Source organism: Larimichthys crocea, chromosome VI, assembly GCF_000972845.2.
Source record: "Larimichthys crocea isolate SSNF chromosome VI, L_crocea_2.0, whole genome shotgun sequence".
Lineage (NCBI taxonomy): Eukaryota > Metazoa > Chordata > Actinopteri > Sciaenidae > Larimichthys > Larimichthys crocea.
In genome coordinates, this window is record NC_040016.1 from 4,332,000 (window position 1) to 4,351,539 (window position 19,540).

At 41.3% G+C, this 19,540-nt stretch overlaps 1 protein-coding gene across 1 annotated transcript; it reads left to right on the forward strand.

Moving 5' to 3' along the window:
- Nucleotides 1-1,796: 1,796 nt before the first annotated feature.
- Nucleotides 1,797-19,453, forward strand: sfmbt1 (Scm like with four mbt domains 1). The gene is made up of 21 exons (XM_010748525.3): nucleotides 1,797-2,089; nucleotides 6,109-6,166; nucleotides 6,266-6,354; nucleotides 6,773-7,016; nucleotides 7,760-7,848; nucleotides 8,631-8,883; nucleotides 9,936-10,033; nucleotides 10,148-10,249; nucleotides 10,904-11,063; nucleotides 11,217-11,299; nucleotides 12,185-12,311; nucleotides 12,963-13,076; nucleotides 13,255-13,297; nucleotides 13,390-13,457; nucleotides 13,572-13,711; nucleotides 14,552-14,661; nucleotides 15,010-15,185; nucleotides 15,828-16,009; nucleotides 16,152-16,373; nucleotides 17,282-17,410; nucleotides 17,592-19,453. Exons 2-21 carry the CDS (start codon nucleotides 6,142-6,144, stop codon nucleotides 17,730-17,732), a joined length of 2,595 nt encoding a protein of 864 aa, XP_010746827.2. The 5' UTR covers nucleotides 1,797-2,089; nucleotides 6,109-6,141; the 3' UTR covers nucleotides 17,733-19,453.
- The last annotated feature ends 87 nt before the right edge of the window (nucleotides 19,454-19,540 follow it).

Genomic DNA, 19,540 nt, shown 5'->3' on the forward strand with positions numbered 1-19,540 from the left:
ACCAGTGTCACTTGGATTCTTGCTTAAATGCATTTACATGTGCTGTAGACGTGGATGTCACAAGGCTTCATATGTAGAGCTCTTACAAAAACAAAAATCCTGTTGTAAAGACTTGCATACCATAGAAATTCCAGTACTTATCACTGCATTCCCGCTGTTAGGGTGTGATCCTCTGGTCACTGCTGGTTTCCAGTGATTGTTTGCCATATTTGAGGTATATTGGGCACTGTGGTATAGCGTCTGCAATACTGCATCCCAGGCAATGTGAAATCCTTTTGAAAGGGCATCAAAACATGTCCAAGTACCACGGGGATGTCAATATGAGAGAAAGACCTGTCAGGGTTTACTGCCATCTAGTGGTCAGGTGCTCTAATTTCACCCTCCCGTGTGAAGGAAAGACGAGGACACGTTCCTGCAGTGCGCACGGCTTATGACCTGTCCTCGTCCTCTGTCCCCAGCAGTAATCCGCTGCCTGCTGCAGGATGAGGACGGTGAACAAATACCAGACATGAGAGGAAGGAAAAACACACAAAAAGCGACGTTGCACTGAGCAATACACCCTGATAATGTTGGGAAATTTGCCTTTTTGCGAACATCCTTAAAAACCAATGCAGCATTAAAGTTATGGACCTTCAAAATAAATAAATAAATAAATAAAAACCCTCACATAATTGTGAGATTAAAAAGCATAACATTAAAATAACAAAATCAACAAATGAATGGATGTGTTGATTTGCTGAACCCAATTTCCTAATATGAGCCGCATAGTGCTCTGTTTGAAAGCTTACAGAGAGAGCAGCTCCACACTTTCATATAATGACTGAATGAATTTGGGAGTAAATGTCTGCCCCCTTTTGATTTATTCACGGCTCTCCGATTGTTTCGACTGTTCAGGCAAGATCCGATCGCTTTTCTCTTGCTCGCTTTTATTGTACTGTTTCCACCTCAACGCATACAAAACGCGGATATATTTTTTTCTTTTGTTATAATAGGCATCCGAAGGGTTGGTCTATTGTGGAGGATTATCTGAGGGAGTAGCATATATATGTGATCCAAACGAGCGGCAAAACATGTTTTTAGTCTACAGATTGGGCTTGAATGGTCATAGAAACGCTTTCCAAAACGACAAATACGCTTATTTAATAAAGAAAGCATATTTATAATACGAAATAGATAGACTTTGAGCACTGCACTCACAGTGTCAAGGCATATTTCCAGCAGTTTCTCCCGCCCTCTCCTCCAAAAAACCCGACTTGAGATCCTTGTGCAGCAGAAGTACCGAACCAGCAGTGACATATAGAATATAATCCAGTTGTTGTGATGGGGCGTTATTGTGATATATTCAAAAAGTAGTTGCTCATTCAGCCTTTTATTGTGCATTTATATTTAGTTAACAAATATAATATTGAAAGGAAGCAACTCGAGGTCATTTTCAGTAACAATCTATATGCTTCTTATTTATAGGATGTATTGTTTCTTGGTGATAAAACAGTCCACTTATCAAAAGTGGGTCGATTTAATGTGGGATTAATTCCAGCTACCAATAACTAAGTGTTGATTCCGCTGGGGATAAAATGTCGTCGGTCGTGAGCCTCGTGTCCTTGTAAGAATGACTGCAAACGGAAATCTGCTTTTTTTTTTTTCTTTTAGATTTTGTGCGTCTTACAGATTTTGGTCTTGATTCTGGTTGTGTGATATTTTATTGTGTGTGTGTGTGTGTGTGTGTGTGTGTGTGTGTGTGTGTGAAGATGGAAGTCAGTGTGATGTAGCCGGGCTCAGAGGCATATAGGCGGCAGAACATGCGCAGTGGCCATTTGTGCCATATTGGAATGAGGTCGTGAACGAGAACTGCGTCAAGCCAGCGAGACTCTGCTGGGGCGACACCGGAAGTCTCGCGATTTAACCCTCAACATTAAAGGTCTTGCTGTTGCCCGGGAGACGGTTGCAACCGGCCGCTCTTCGAAACATTTTATTTTGAAACGCCCGACCGGGCCCCGCCGTTTTTATTCACGTTAGCTTAGCATTGCTGCGAGCGAGCAGGCGGAGAGGAACGGCATCTAAAAAACCGACTTGGAAAAACTACTTAGCGGTAAGCTGCCAATTTTGCGACTAAATATTCACGTACTGTGTGTTGTTTGTTACAAATTCCCAGCGCTGTTTTGTATTGTGGTGGCGCATTCGTCTTTTTTCCCGTCTCTCAAAAAGATGAGTCGGCTTCGGTCGAGTGTAAGCGCCCTTATTGCTCGTCAGCCTGCTCTTATTGCTCAAGCTGTGACGTTCAGTAACTTGACTCGGACACAGCGGGTTTTACCATGTGTCCACTGAGTCCCACACGGTCGTTACACATTTAGGACCGCATGTTTATTTATCAGGCAGCAATTTCATAATTTTCTCATTCGGTTTTTGCCGTCTTCTCCTCGGAGTGAAAGTTAGACCGTCGGCGCTGTAGTGTCTCTCTCTCTCTCTCTGCAAAGCCGTTGCGTTAATGGCCCATCTCTGTTTCTGAATGCTGCGGTTAGTCCGTACAAGCAGTGCAACCTTAAGCTAGTTTCAGTTCAAGGATTGTGTGGAAATTTCCAGTGATTTTTGTCCTCGGATAACTCCGTGTATTTCTAATGTCGAAGTCTTACATAATGAAGGTTGTGTACGACCTCAGCCTGCGATGTGTGCACGGCTAAATGAACTCCTCGGTTCATAAACGCCGTTCAGTGTCTCGGTGTGTTTTAACCAGCTGATGAACGGGAGGATGCTCAGGGGCTTGTCATTGTGTTGTCATATTCAGCGTTCACTTATTATTGCAGCCTATTTTCCCTCTGCCTCTTAACTTCCCCCATTGTGCAACTTAAGTGATCCTCTGGCAGCGCTGCTCCGGTATTAATGCACGGCCGTGTTGGAGGAAAGGTGAATCTGTGTTTCCAGCAGCCTGTTTGTTCTGAAATTAGAGCAGGTCAGTCAGTTGACAGAACTAGTTTGACAGAGCAGGCCAACTCCTATTGCTCGGTATTCAGTGCAAGCCTTTGTTGGCAACCATTATGTCCATACTAATGCAGTTTGAGGTATTTAAAATGATTTAAATCGCCTTGGCAGGTGTAAGTCATCACAGAAACCTGACAGGAATCATGTGGTTCTCAAATTTATCAGAACTATTATCACCGAGCTCCACTTTATTCAGGCTGTCCTTTCAACAACAAAAAAAAAAAGGGTCGCTTCACCCTAAATTACACACTCCACCTCTTATTTTCCTTGCATGCCTATCAGGTTTTTTTTTATGGTGCCAAGTCTTCAGACATGAGTCAGTCAGATTTCTGGCATCAACCCCAAATTTTATTTCACAGCACTGAAAAATTTATACACAAAAAAAAAGTGAAGAGCAGTATCTATATCTAGAATAATGTCCCTGTCGAAGAAGACTGTGATCCATTTTTATTTAAATGACTTTCTACCAGAGAAAAAGTTTCTATGAAAACTGTTCATGAGATCTTTTGAATATTTAGAGTTCAGCAGACACAGTTTCTTTCCTTAAATATCATTTTTCAATGCTGTTTGAGCACCACAAATAAAAATTTATATCACACCTGTCTTATGAGAGCTAAGGAAGAAATTTTAGACACCGATATGTCAAAACCTGGCATTGTGAAAGCAAAGCTATCTGCATAATAACGTGATGGCACTACAGATAAATGGGACAAAAGGTTTTTTTTTTTTTTTTAGATTAGATTAGATTCAACTTTGTCATTGTACAATGTAACAAGTACAGTTTTTATGTTTTGGACGAAATTAATGTTTATGAGTTCTTTTTTTTTAGTGACACCATTGTATAAAATCAATGCAAATAATAATAAAAAAGCAAATAAAGCATTTCTTAGAATAGCTTTATTTATGAGTATAGACGCTAACAGGAAGACTTATTCATTTCCTTATTTTCCGCTACATTAATGCTTATATTGTAATGTCATCTACTGGTGATCAGCACATGCCTTTTTTAAGTAGTGTTTGGGGAAATGTTTCAGCGGCTAATTTCATTTTATTGAAAGTTGACATTGATTCCATTTCCTGAAGAAGCTGTGCTGTGCGTAAAAGTGTATTTTGTCAGATTGCATTTCCCGCCCAGGGACCTCAAAAGCTTCAGGAAGGCCTGTTTAGAAATACTCAATCGCATGCTAAGTGCTGATGAGAATATCATTCAGTAAGTGCCTGTAAAGAGGGTGTGTAGTGTGTATCTGTCTGTGCATGTGTGTATATGTGCGTGTGTTCTTTTTCAGGTTCAGTCAGAGTCTGGTGTTGCAGAAAGATTCAGGCTGCTAGCTGTGGTCCACACAGACCACTTATTGTGTATGAAACAGGGGAAGTTGCCTTTCTTCCTGTCTGTCGTACAAGCAGAGGCTGAGAGTGTTGTAGAAACCTACAGCTTAGGCAATCGAAATAAGTCACAGCAAACACTGAAACCTCGCATTTGGAAATTCTAAACGAGAGCTCCCACAAGTGTTGTAATCAATATAGCTCTTAGAGCTGGTATACAGACACTATTTTATTCTCTTGAGAATTACTGATTAACTTTCATCTTGTTTATATTGCATCAAAAATGTGCACAAAGACAGAAAATCAATGAAACTGAAAACATATGAGAAGTACCAAACCGAATAAACTTAACATTTCTAAAAATCAGCATCAGGTGTTGAAATACAACTTCTTAACTTTAGGTCTATATTTCTACTCCTGTCTCCACTGCTCTTTTTTTGGAGTGTGACCCTCAGGGACAATAAGGCCCTCTGCTGTGTATGTATGTGTCGGAGGGAGGGGGAGAAAGACAGAGGGAGTCTGGGGCAGGGTCGCGGGTGAAAGGTGGTGCTGATCCCGGCGGGGCACGGGGGTCGCAGTGGCAGTTCGGTCGCTGGGAGGGGGTTGTTTCTGGTGGTGGCCCTGGTTTTAATAGAGACGTCAGATGTGACAAAGACGGGCCTGACAGGTCGGCTGAATGGAGCTGCCCTGACAGAGCAGCTATCCTCCGCATCCCATACACCGCTCCTCTCCACTGTCGTCACGCCCCGCACTCCCTTCTTTCTCATTCATGCCATCTCTCTTGTTGTATTAACTTATTTCATCTGCTTGTCACAATGCTGCGGGTCAGTTTGATGTGTCAAAGCTTGATGTGTGTGTCCACCTTCATGTCAAAGCACTGTTTGAATTCTTCACATTGCGGCAGGAAGAGGTGTATAATCACGCTTTTTTTTTTCTTTTATAAAGATGAGCCCAAATGAGTTTCACAAGTAGAAGTGGAGCTGGATGAGATTAGCATAGTTTAATATATTTCCCGCCGATCACATACCATCTGGTGTGTTACGTAGGTGGTAGCCTGTGCCACCCCAAATGAATGCAGCATGTAATTTGTAATTTTGTTCACCACTTCTTGCGTTTTAGCGTTGATTGAGACAAAGAACAGACATGCATTTGGATATTGATGTAGAAGTGTAACCAGGGATTTAAAATCTGAATAACTCTATTATCAAAGCCTTGGAGGCCTTGATTTTAGAATGGCTGAACAATTTCAAACAAAATGCAAATTGGTTTCATTTTAGCCTTGAAGCAGGGTTTGTAAAATGAAGGCTGCTGATTTTTGTCTTTCTTGAGTCTACAGCTTGACCTCAAATTACAGGTTGCTCTGCCTGCTAATTAATATAATGGTTATTAGTATATTAAAGCATTTGGATGTCGATTTATATTATTTTCATTATCTTCCGCTGTTAGCTGATAAATGTCATGTATCTTAAGAGGTATACCGTATTTATTGTAGCCATCTAGAGAAAGTCCTGAGCACTGTTTTCAGCTCTTTCTGTAACTTTTTGCTGATACGGTTTGGCTCGTGATCTGCTGAACGGGCTGTTACAAGCCAGCAGCATCACCTGTCTCATTAATCTTACAGTTGTTGAAAACAGTGGTGAGTTCAGAGATTACTGAGTAGTGTTGTGATCTGTGGATTGTGATTTGATTAAGAACAGGCGCAGCACTGTGAGGAACTGTGAGGAAGACGGCTCAGGGAGACATAAGTTTTGGGCCAGCGCTCATTCATTTACTTTTGCTGGATAATAATCCTTCTCTGTTCCTCCTCAGAGCTCCTAGTCTTGGCCTTGAGGGGGCACCAGGATGAGTCAGGAGTCACCGGAGTCTGGTAAGAACTACTCTGTGAACAGCTGCATGAAATGAGTAAGATAATATGTTTTGGAAAGCAGGATGGAAAAGAGAAATGTGATGTGTGTGTGTGTTCCAGATGGAGACTCAACTTCACTCGACTTCAACTGGGATGACTACCTGGAGGAGACTGGAGCTGTGTCTGTGCCCCATCACGCCTTCAAACATGTGGGTGCTGACAACCTTCACAGCAGCTATTCATAATCAGTTATTAGACATCTGTGTGAAGTCTTTATAAGGTTTCAACTAACCGATAGTTAGTTTCAAACTGAAAAAAAATGAAAGCATTACTGAAATTTATGGAATGAATCAGCTAGTAAACCTCCTGGTAATGGGTACAGCTATGAAAGCATCCAGTCTTAAAGCATGAACACAGAAGTCAGTGTAACATCACCCACTGTAACTAACTCTAACAAAGCTTCTATAGTTTTCACATGATGCTGATCTGCAAACTGGAAGGAAGGTTTAACTGGAATAAGTATAACAATAGCATAAAATGAAAGTTGTCGGTTGTATTAATTTTTTAACACTTAAAATGCAGTTTGTGCATTTGCCAATCAAGCTAATGATTCTGTCCTTGTCTCAGGTGGACCAGGGCCTGCAGACAGGACTGACCCCAGGCATGAAGCTAGAGGTGTGCGTGCGCTCGGAGGCCGACAGTCCGTACTGGGTGGCCAACATCATCACCACATGTGGCCAGTTGCTGCTGCTCCGCTATGAGGGATACCAGGACGACCGGCGCGCTGACTTCTGGTGTGACATCATGACTGCAGACCTCCATCCGCTGGGCTGGAGCCGCCAGCATGGAAAGACCATGAGGGCCCCTGAGGGTGAGACATAGCATAGTTGCTGGCAGTTGTAATTTGCCTATGGGCACTTGGAGAAGTTGGTCTGGTTCCAAATATTGATTATTTTATTTTGTGAATTAAATTCTCACACAATAATGCATTTTTAAGATAAATTAGTTTTTCAGTCAATTTAGTTCGAATGTAGTGCTTCCACTTCAGTTTTTTCCTTTTCTTTTTCTGTGAGTGCTTTAGGGACAGGCGAGATGAGGCTCTGCAGTGGAGGGGGCATGAAGTGTTTTGTTCTCAAAATGCTATTTAATAGTGGAACTCAACTAAGTAAAAGCTGGCAGATTGCATTTGTTCAGCATAGCAAGGAATAATGAAAATTCTTGTTGAAATATTTCTGTCTCTTGATAAACTGCTGCCAGAGTAGTTTCAGATAAAACGTGTGTTGCCCTACTGATGTTTTTAGTTTCATGAGAAATAGTTTTTTCTAGAAACTAGATGTTTTTCAGTTTGTGTGTTGAGTGCTGAAGCATTTTTTTATTAATGCGACCTAATTAATATTTGATACCTAGATATGTTAACCTATTGAAACAAAGTTGTTCACAGTATGAAAGTCATATTAGATTTAATTATCTGTTAAATCCTGTAGTTATTTAATAGATGATGCTGTGATTCAAGTTGACTAAGAGAGACTAGGCAGAGAAGTGTATTTGTGATCCTGAGCCCACCTGGTTGTTTGGTTAATAAAATAAACACTGTGTGTGTATGATCCAACTCAGGTGTGCGTGAGAAGCACCAGGAATGGGAGGCTCTGCTGGAAAAGGCCTTGGCTGAGGAGTGCAGCGCGCCTGCCAACCTGCTGGAATTGGTAAGGCAGGAGAACGGAGCAGCTGTCCTTATTAGAAACTCCTCACACCCTGGGTGGGGCGTTAGCTTTTCTCTTTCTTTCAAGTCTCTCTCTGTGCCAAGAACAATGTCCTTTATCAGTATTGATTTGATTGATTTGACAACTTAAAAAAAAACACATAATGCACTAAATAAAACTGTTGAGGTTGTCAAAATTAGACTTTCGAGTGGGAAGACAAGTTCAGTGACATAAGAAACTAACATAAAACATAATAAACCACCAAGTTGACAGCTTATACCCTCAGGTGATCACAGTTGTCAATGGTAACACTGCAGTGTTCTCTCTCTCACACTTACAACAGTACAACTGTCATGTTATGTTTTACTGTTTCCTACTTGCTTTTGTTGTGTTAGTGCTTTGTCTTTTTGTCACGTTCATTTTGAAATGCTGAAAAGATCCATGTCCATTGGACTGAAGGTGAAGTTGAACTAAATTAGATATGCTAGATATGAAGTCCTAAGGCTCCAAAAAAAAAAAAAAAACCTGGCTCTGAACTTTTGTTTACGGCACCAAGACTGTGCTGCTGAAAGCGAATTCGCTGTAGGAACAGCCTGTGAAATTCTTTGGAGCCATTAGTTAGCTTTCAGTGACTGTGCTTCAGTTCTGCCACTTAGTCATGCAACGCATTCTCTCCCAATACAAATTCCTCTCCTTGCCTAGGCGTGTGTTCATTTGTGTTTGTGTAAGTGTGTGTGTGTGCTATCAGCATCTCATTTACCACCCCTCACTCACCTCCCCCACAGCCCCAGCGTGGAAGAGACCCAGTAGAGCTCCTCTGTGCAGGCTGCTACGTGGAGCTTCAGGACAGTGTTGACCTGGGGCTGGCCTGGGCCGCAGAGGTAGAGGAGAACGTTGGAGGAAGGCTGAAACTGCGCCTGGTAGGCACAGAAGGCCTCCCAGACACACCCGCAACCCTCTGGCTCTTTTACCTCCACCCACGCCTCCACCCACCCGGCTGGGCCAAAGAGCACGGCTGCACCCTCAGGCCTCCCTCAGGTCAGTGGCACTGACATGGGTCAGATTTTGTATATTCAGAAGCAAAAGGAAGAACTGAAAATTGATGTCTAGATCTCAAGGTTTACTGCCAAAGCAGGCATGATTCATTTCTGATGAAATGTGCACATGAAGAATTGACAGGGCAATCATGTACTGTATGCATGTCCAGTTATGTATCAGATATTATGTTTTATTATTAGAAACATTGTGTTTATTCCTACTTGCTCAGTCAGATATGTCATATACTTTATTTGATCAGATAACACTATGACAAGTATGTAGTGAAAGAATAAGAGATGGTATCCCGCCAGACCTTGAAATTGATTTTCCCTGCAGGATTAGATAGATCATTGTTTTTGGGGCCACAATCTGCTAATGCCCTTGAAATGAATAAAGTTTGTTAATATGCAAGATGTAAGAAGCACCGGAGGTTATATCTCTCTCCTGACACAGCTGATCTACTTTCTGGTACCACAGTTAAAGGCTTATTGACTGTGTGTGTGTGTGTGTGTGTGTGTGTGTGTGTGTGTGTGTGTGTGTGTGTGTGTGTGTGTGAATAACAGAATGTATTGCACGGCAGTGGTGCATTAAACAACTGTTCATAATTGTAGCTTTTTATATTACTGGTATTTTAGCAAGCTTTTTCATATGGAATGAAAGGTAACAACTGAAGTTCAGCCCTATTATTTCTGCACATTATCTTTTTTTTTTTTTGAGACCGTCTGGAACCTAGTGCCCTCTGAAAAGAAGTTAATGTGTTTTGTGGTTGCAAAATTGTAAAGGACAAAGCTATTGTTTTTTTTGTTTGTTTGTTTGTTCTCTTCTTCAATTAACTGTGGTGACCTATCTGGAGATCCAGAAGAGAGAACATGCTGACACACAGACTGTTTTGCCACGTTGAGTTATCAAGGTTTAGTTATTCCAACAAGAGTGCACTGAGTTTTATCCTTTTATTAAATATTTCTTTGATAATCAAATTATATGCCGGTAATCAGGAGGTGAGGGTTACCTCTTCAGCAGCTGATTTACGTTTGTTTGTTTGTTTGTTTCAGACCTGTTGGCTCTGCGGACCGAGGAAGAGTGGGAGGAGGTGAGAGAGAGGATCAGTGACCTGCCTCAGGATGAAGCTTTGATTGCAGAGTTGAATAAGGTACTGCCACCCATACCTTTTATGCTGACCACTTTTTATCCATTAGTTAAGATGCTGCAACCTTTCTAAGAGCTGAGATTTTCGAAATTACTCTGTGTGTGTTTTTTGTCTCAGGATCAGCCTGCCATAGCTGCTCATTGTTTCAAGGAAGGAATGAAACTGGAGGCTGTTGACCCTGCTGCTCCTATTTCCATCAGGCCTGCAACTGTCACCAAGGTAACAGACGCTCCTATCGAATTGCTGTGATGTTCCTCCCCTGTTTGCTGTTTTTTGGCCATAGTTGTGTATGTTCATTATCATACTGTGTTTACATAGTTAAACGATCTTCCCCGAGCATCAAATCATTTACAACAGTTTGAATGAAGAAACTAAGATATGGAATGTTATTTAAAATAAGTTTAGCATTTACTGGAATATTTTGTTTCAATATCTGCCTGATATGTTGTCACGTTCATTTATGTAGTCCATGCATAATTCTACAATCATGGCTCCAAATAGGAAATATTAGGAAAGTACAGATCAGGAGTACCACTTTTCTACCGATTGAACTCTGGTTCTTGAACCGGTGCTGTTCAGGATTAAATAAGTCAGCAATAATTAATCTTCTGATTAGGAGTAAACCTGCCCCCCTGTGTGAACTGTCCATAGTTGAACAGGGTTGGCCTGAATTTTTATGTCTCTCAAAATAGTGGTACTTAGGGACAAAACATTTCTCAGGTGGTATGTGGTATATAAGGTATTAGAAACAGTGGTCTTGTAGATCTTTAACTTTACTTTAGCATGACTCTGTCTGAAACAGATGGTGAAAACTTTACAGCTGTCATTAAGCATGTCTGGAAGTGTCCCAAAATGACCTCCTCTTCACTTCAGGTGTTCAACGAGCAGTACTTCCTGGTGACGATGGATGACCTTTGTGGTATTGAGGAATCAGAGGGTGCCGGGAGGTCCTACCTATGTCACAGAGACAGTCCGGGGATCTTCCCTGCTCAGTGGAGCCTAAAAAATGGGCTCCCTCTCAGCCCCCCACCAGGTCTGCTATGTCAAATGTTGTATTTTATCAGCTGTGGGTGATATCAGAATATAATAAATAACAAATTAGATCACTTGTGTTTTTTCCCTTCTATCCCTGGCTTTATCTGCTTCTCTCTTTCTGTCCGTTCTGTCTTTATTTTATCATGTACAGGATACCAGGGTCCAGACTTTGACTGGGCAGATTACCTGAAACAGTGTGAGGCCGAGGCAGCTCCTCAGCATTGCTTCCCAACTGTAAGGCTACCTCAGTTTTCCAAGTTTACACTGGTCAGGTTTCACTTTAAGGGGCTATCTTGTGTAAAAATCCACCACTAGAGTTAATGTGAGATGAGCTATAAACCTGCTCCCAGTACATCTTGAGCTGTCCTTGACATGACAATTAAACATGGAATTTCTCGTAGATTATTATTGCTGTGGTATGAAGGCTGCATTAGGGTCTGTGCTATAATGCAAGTGTGCCTGCATGAATGAATCACCATTAGCAAGCTGTCGGAGCTTCCTTCCTATTACTTGTGTTGCATTATCCAAGCAGAAATTCAGGCTACTGAAATTAAATAACCTTTTTACTGTATACAGGTTCAGTTTGTATGTGACTTAATGCCTGTGAGAGGGTTAGATCCAGACCTTAAAAAAGACACTGATGTTGACAGCCTGTACTGTAGCAGCCTTCTGTATCTCATGGCCACCTTTTTGTGTAAACTGCTTATCATATGGACGAGTTTAATGCAAGAAGAGAGGTTGAACATGGCTATCAATGCTATAAAGCTGGCAGACATGCAAGCTGATTGCCAATCTTTTTGCAGCCTTGTTATATTGTAGCGGAAATAGATTTGGTGTTTTGCGATCCCATACCGTCAGAAATGTTTTTATCGTAACATCTTCCTGTCATGTGACAGAATGTAGGAAATGAGATTTTACCCATTTCACTGACAACATAATCAAATGCCAGTGATAATAGTACATGTTCACAGTTAGATAAGTAGTCAACAGGTGGCTCACTGTGACTTTTCTCTCTTTTATCAAAGCCAATTGATGGACATAAATCATGTAACACACACACATGCTTTGCTGTAAAACAGCTCTCACATGAGTTTTCTCCCCTCTCTCTTTATTTACCAGGAGCAGTGCGACCACAGCTTCAAAGAGGCCATGAAACTAGAGGCCGTCAACCCGTTGTCACCCGAGAACATTCACGTGGCAACTGTTACCAGAGTCAAAGGGCAATACATTTGGCTCAGTCTGGAAGGTAAGATGGAGTACTGAAAGAATGGGGGTTATCTTTTGAAAATATGAACATGCCTAATTTCTGTGCAATCATAGAGCTGGGGTGTCCAAACTTCTTTTAAAGGAGGGCCAGATTTGACAGTATGAATATGCCTGGGGGCCAATACTAACATTTTAGAAATTAAAAAATTACCAGTAACTGTTCTGTAACAATTTGATTTTTATTTCAGAAGTCAGATAACAAAGTATTTTGTGTCACATGTACATGTACATAACACCAGCGGTTATGTCTTCAGAGGTTAACCTTTAGTGCATTCAAATGCTGCATTATGTCAACCAAAAAAGCCAAATCTCCCAGCCATATGGTATCTGATCCCAATCAATCCCAGCAGGCCACAAATAATACATTATGAAAACAAAGCTGTGGGCTGCATGAAATCTGACCGCAGGCCATGATTGACCCCTGGTCTGGACTTTAGACATGCCTGTTGTAGAGCATTAACCAATGTGGATCCATAGTTGAGTGGTTATCACAAGATCCATTATATAGTCTCCTGAAGAGGCAGAACTCTTAAACCTCTCCCACTCCACCCCTCCCTATAATAATGATATATATAATAGGTGTGTGTGTGTGTGTGTGTGTGTGTGTGTGGTTTTTTTTTTGTTTGTACAGGACTGAAGCAGCCGATGCCAGAGCTGATAGTTCATGTGGACTCCCTCGACATCTTCCCTGTCAGCTGGTGTGAGACAAATGGTTATCCACTCGTCTACCCCATCAAACCCTCGGGTATACAATATGAGTCATCATAGTGGTCTCTCATGGTCTTCACACATCTGCCTTAACGAGAGTGTTACTAATGCCATGACAAACATTATACTATCAGGTTTTTTACCCTGCCCTTCAAATTAGTGGCATAATGCAATAGTGCGACTGTGGACACATTAGTCTTACCTTTGTTTTTCAGTTGAAAAAGAGAGGAAGATCGCTGTGGTGCAGCCTGAGAAACAGTGAGTATAAGAGGAAGAGTGGGATGCAGACTGATTTAAATGGGTCAAGTCCAGCTCTTTTAACATCTGACTTAATTTTCATCACTTTACAGTCGAACTCCACCTAAGTCATCGTCACCTGACACTGTAAAACAGCAGATGGCCAGCCAGTCAGAGACAGGTGAGTAGTATATCTCAGATCTCATTGAAGAATGCGATGTGTCCTGTCTATTCACTGTCTGTGTTAGTCTGTAGTAGTTTGATCACCTACAGCTCATTTTGTGTCCATGTGCAGGACAAGGGAATGGGAAATACTGCTGTCCCAAGATCTACTTCAACCATCGCTGTTTCTCTGGGCCTTACCTTAACAAGGGACGCATTGCAGAGCTGCCTCAGTTCATTGGCCCTGGAAACTGTGTCCTTGTGCTCAAAGAGGTGAGAGGGCTAATCCAGCTTTTTAATGTCTAAATAACATAAAAATACAGAACTCATCCCTCAAACTCTAAACACAAACATGACGGTAGATGGTGATATATGCAGGGGTTTTTTGTCTGCAACTGAGGTGGATTGTCATTGTGATGTTTATTATTTTAATTGTAAGCTCCAAGGAACCCTTTCTTTTGCTTGTCAAATTTGTTGGTTTATAACTAAATACCTGAAAATGTATGACCTTCCCATCAGCCTCAGCTGTACTTTGTGTCCACTGTTTGTGTTAGCATTCTAATACGCTAAACTAAAATGGTAAATGGGGTAAACTTTATACCTGCTAAACATCAGCATGCTGATATTGTCATCGTGAGCATGTTAAAGTTAGAATTTAGCTCTTGTTCACTCGAATATTAGCCTGAAACAAATCTAATCATGTTCAAATGTGGAGGCCACATTTCCCACGAGCCCTGTCGCATTCTGACAGAAAGGGGAAGTTGCTGCTTGTGCTCCTTCCTCCCTTCTGAGTTAGGTGATTTCCTTTGAGTCTCATTCTACAGTGTGTCATATCAAGAAACAGATAGATTTAGTTTGATTTGTAATGAAAGGATAGCGTTCCCTCTGCATTATGTGGTAAAGTTGTGTGCTACCATAAAGCAGTCTTACAAATTAATAACCAGTAGTAGTGACATGTAGGAAAGGCTAAACTAGCTAAACTGCTGCCAATAAACAGTCACTTTAATGGTAATAAAAAGTGACTAAAATGCTACACATAGCACCATTAAAGAATTAAAGACCCAACCCCTCAACCTGCAGATAACCTCCAATTCTATGCTTGTCTTTATCCAGGTATTGACTCTGCTGATAAACTCAGCGTACAAGCCCAGTCGGGTGCTGAGAGAGCTGCAGCTGGACCAGGAGAGCCGCTGGCAAGGCCATGGAGAGACACTCAAAGCCAAGTGAGGGGAAACGCCATTAAATCCTCAGCACTGAGAATTCTCTGCACTGTAGAAAACCTGCAGGAATAATAGGAGTGTTCACAGCTAGACTATTCCAGGACACATGCTGGATTAAATGTGTACTTGAATGTACAAGTGGAAATAAATATCTGTACATCGGAAGCCAGCACAAGGTCCTGATACTTCATTAAAGCAATGACTTAGCAGGGACCTTGCTTGATGTAGGAACCTTGTTAGATGAAACAGGGACCTAATAGGAGCTTTAGTGAGTGAGAAGACTCTGATACGTTTTTCCTTAAGTTTTTGAAATCTGCTGCCTGTTTGAACTTGGTTTTCTTTAAATGTCAGGTACAAGGGAAAGAGTTACCGGGCCACTGTGGAAATCGTCCGTACTGCAGACCGTGTAGCAGACTTCTGCAGGAAAACCTGCATCAAGCTAGAGTGCTGCCCAAACCTGTTTGGACCCCGCATGGTTCTGGAGCACTGCTCTGAGAACTGCTCCGTCCTCACCAAGACTAAATACAGTAAGCGGTTTACAGAACTAGAGACTGCTGATTGTCGAGACTTCAAATGATTTATCGGGTGATGTGAGGTGGCTGCTTTCTTATAAAAGTAATTGCTATGATTAATTTGAAATGGCTCAGAAATCTTGTATACTTTCTTGTCAGCTGTGACCTTGATTCTAAACATTAGTCAAACATGCTCTGATTGAACACAAAGCTCATTCGTCTCCCCTCTTTTAAGAAACCTTTAGCTCTTTTCATTTGTGTTTCTTGTGAAGAGAAATAATCACTGAGTACATAAATGCTCCCTTAATGAATACAAAATTCTGTGAAGCAGAGGGCTAGAGTTTGAATAGGTTTGAATATATAAGCAGGTATGGCTGGCTGAAAATATGTGTCAGAATGTGTGGCCTCTTCCATCTGAACTGCTGAACCAACCGAAGTCACAGATTTGTTGATGTGTTTACTTTCTGCTGCACTGCAGTTTTGGGATTTAAAAAACTGATGCAATTTAATGGCAACAGACAAACCATTACATTTTCTCTTATGTTTTCATATCACACCAGACAGCACATATCCCCCATCAGCATGCTTTTCCTGCAGAGAATGTATTAAAATCAGTATTCATTTTATTTCACAATAACGCCCGTTGCCTTTCACCAGCATATTACTGTGGAAAGAAGAAGAGTAAACGTGTTGGCCGTCCACCCGGGGGCCACACCAACCTGGAGGGTGGTGTGGTGAAGAGAAGAGGGAGGAGGAGGAAGAGGAGGAAGCAGCTCTTTGTCCATAAGAAGAGACGCTCCTCAGCCTCAGTGGACAACACGCCTGCTGGGTCTCCACAGGTAGCACACGCATTTTCTTCATTAAGCAATATATGAAAGCACGTGTCAGTTGTGTTGTCAAACCATTGTTAACTTTAATTCTTCCTCAAACGTTTTTTTGAATTTGTGCTAATGGACTGTTGTCATTGTGTTTGGCTCACAGGGCAGTGGAGAGGAAGAAGATCTAGATGAAGATGACTCCCTAAGTGAAGACTCTGGCTCGGAGCTGCAGGATGACCTTCAGGATGATTCTGAACAATCGTTCAAGTCGCAGCCCGCCACGCCATCGCCGTCCCCACCAGCAACACCCAGGCCAACACGTCGGCGCCGGAAACCCCGCTCACCTTCGTTCTCTGATGATGAGAACCGCCCTCCCTCACCAAAGGTAATCAAAGTCACAAGAACTTTTGAAATTACTTGGTAATAACAATGACTGAAACATTGTGAAAATATTCATTGGTATTCACTGGTATTTTTACATTAAAGTTAAAATTTCAGACAGATCCTCAATGTTTTGCTCCTTCACTCCTGGAATTTCTTCTGGTGGCTTCCTTCTCAGCCACAGTCAAAAGCTGCTCTTCTACGCCTCCTCTGCCAGATCTTTTGTTGCCTTCTTCAGCTTTCCTCCTCTCACCTCTTATCCCTCAGCATGCATGTGGTAGTAAGGCCCATTAAGCTTCAGAATCCAACTTACACAGGGTAAATTGTGGTCCTCCAGCCAGCCTCCACCTGCACTCAGCAGCCAGTTCTGAGCATTTTGTCTTTTTTCCTTCGGTGGCCTCATGATGGCTGGTAAGATGTGTGAGGGGTGTGTGTTGGGAGTGTCATAGAACAGCATTCCTAATTCTGAGGGTTGCCTGTGGGATCTTCCACAAGTCTGACTAACTCATTTTCCGGTCGACAACCCTGTCCCAGGTTGTGCAGCTTCCTTGTCAGCCCCGTGACACAGTCTTGATTTTGTAGCTCTCTTCCTCCAGATGTAATACTCTATTGTAGACTAGTGTGAAATAAAAATTCTCTTTTGCACAATCCCACCTCTCCTCTCCTTAGATTCAATTCCCTGTCTCTGCCTAACTAATCCATTTCAGTTACATTTTGAATGTTTTCACTGTGACCTGAACACCTCATGAGAAAATCAGCAAGACTGAAAGAGTCAGGCCGTGTTACATTCATGAAATGTTCAGATCTGATACCCTTTCTTGTTAGCATCAATTGTAAGGGTTAAAATAAGCTGGGAGCTGTTAAATCTCTAAGAGTCTCTCTCTCTGACTCATCCTATCTCTGTGTTTATAGACCTCAAAGACTGAGCCTCCTCAGAAGTTGTGTTTGGACACCAGCCCACTGGAGTGGAGTGTTACTGATGTGGTTCGTTTCATCAGGACCACTGACTGTGCACCACTTGCACGGATTTTCCTGGATCAGGTAAGAAATATTTAATGGCCACTCAGGATGAGCGCTCACTGACTGCAATAAGTGGATTATACACTTGTATCCGCCGCCACGAATAGAAAATACCAATATTCCAGATAGTTGTGCCAAAACTAAATTTTAACTTAATCACATCAATTTATATATTCATATACATGAATTTATATTTTTATAGGAGATTGATGGACAGGCGCTGCTGCTGCTGAACCTCCCAACAGTGCAAGAGTGTATGGACCTGAAGCTGGGACCAGCCATCAAGCTGTGCCATCACATTGAGAGGGTCAAGCTGGCGTTTTATCAACAGTTTGCCACGTAGCTGATGGGGAATTAATATGGACATGACTACATCTTGATCTGTGTATTAATTCTGTGAAAAACACTGTATTTTCCGACTGATTTTTCTAACACTGGACATCCTTTAGAATCCTGCATATACCACATTGTGTCAGATAAGCATGACCGTGAGATGGACCAAGTAACATTTTCTGATCATTGAAGAAAGAACAAAGAAGAAGAGCTACATAAGGTCAAAAACAGTTCAGGTGCTGTTTAGGAAGGCACAGCAGAAGAGTGAAAGACAGAGGAATTCAAGGCACTTTAATGCTGTAAATAAGTATAAAAGCCTTTATTGATACCACCATGTTTTTATATTTAAAAAAAACAAAAAATGAAAATCATCAAGAACTTGTTTTTGGGTTAAAAGAGGCTGGTTTCTAGCTATCCTATAAAGGCTTCTTAATTTATTTGTGTCTTTAGAGTGCCACAGATTCTTCCCTTTTTATTTCATCGTTCTTCATGAGGATGAATTTTGAGTGCCAGTGCTACAACTCCATTTCTAAAAGGGAACACCACTGTAATATCACAGCTTTTACTTGTCATGCCAAACCTAGCATATTTGGTATCTGTTAGTTAACATTTGCTATCATCTGCTGGAGTCAGGAAAGAGATGGTCTTACCTCCTAATCTGGTGAAATCCGATTTCACTGAAAAGATGTTCAGCATTTTTGCTGTGGGTGAGGGTACACAGGGTATATGACTGCCCACTTGCATTGAAGCGCTTAAAAACTGTTTTTCCCCAAAATCCATTGCACTGCAAAAGCTCCAAGCTGCATTGTGGAGTACCAACTGGTTGAAAAAACAAGAAACTATAAGATAACTCCCAGAGACTGTTTTTTTTAAAAAAAAAAGAGATTATTTGGAATATTAAGCAAATACCAAAATAATCTGCACAGTTAAATATACAAGTTGCATAAAATAAATATGATTTGTAAGTTTCCTAATATGGAAGTAGATGATAGATTTAAAAGAAAGAGTCAGTGAGCTGTCTCATGGTATGGAATTTGATTTCTGTGCAAACACCAGACATGCATACTGTACCAACACCATTTGCAGCTATCATCCAGCTCAATTATGATACACTCTCCTCAACAACAGATCTAAAAGGTGGGGCTCTTCATCTCAGATCAAATTGCTTTCTTGTTCAAGTTTCTACAGTATGCAAGAGCAGTTTACAGTACGAGGATTCTGTAATGCAAGCACAAGCAAAACCATGTACTGTGTGGTAGTATGCAAATATGACAGTGCATGTTTGTATATAGTGTATATAAGCAAATATCTTCTAGTGCAACAGGGTGAAAGAAAAAAAGATCTATTGAGCAATTAACTTTCTGCATAAGCAATGTGTAAATGCCCAAAATATACAGTTACAGGTTAAAAAAATTCAGCTAAAGTTGATTATTTGAGCCATTTCATATTGTTGACTAGTCATTATTTTTAACAACTTAATTATAAATGACAGTTTTAAAAGAAGATGTTTTTGTAAAATCAATTTTTCCCCTCTTTTTACCAGTTCCCGTAGTGTGATTTACTGTAACGTGCTTCATTTTGTGAGTAAATCCTCCGTTGGTTCTTTGTTTACTCATTTGCTTGTACTTTTCTGCTGTGCTCAGAACAATGGAACAGCTTTTTTTTTTTCATAATTAAAAAAAGATCATCACTGCTATTTAAAAGAAGAGACTGCAATTAAAACCGTGAGCAACCAATGTTGATGGTGTTTGTCCTACATTTCCCAGCATGCAGTTGGCGGTTACGCAGGTCACATGACAAAAAACGTCTGTCAACAGG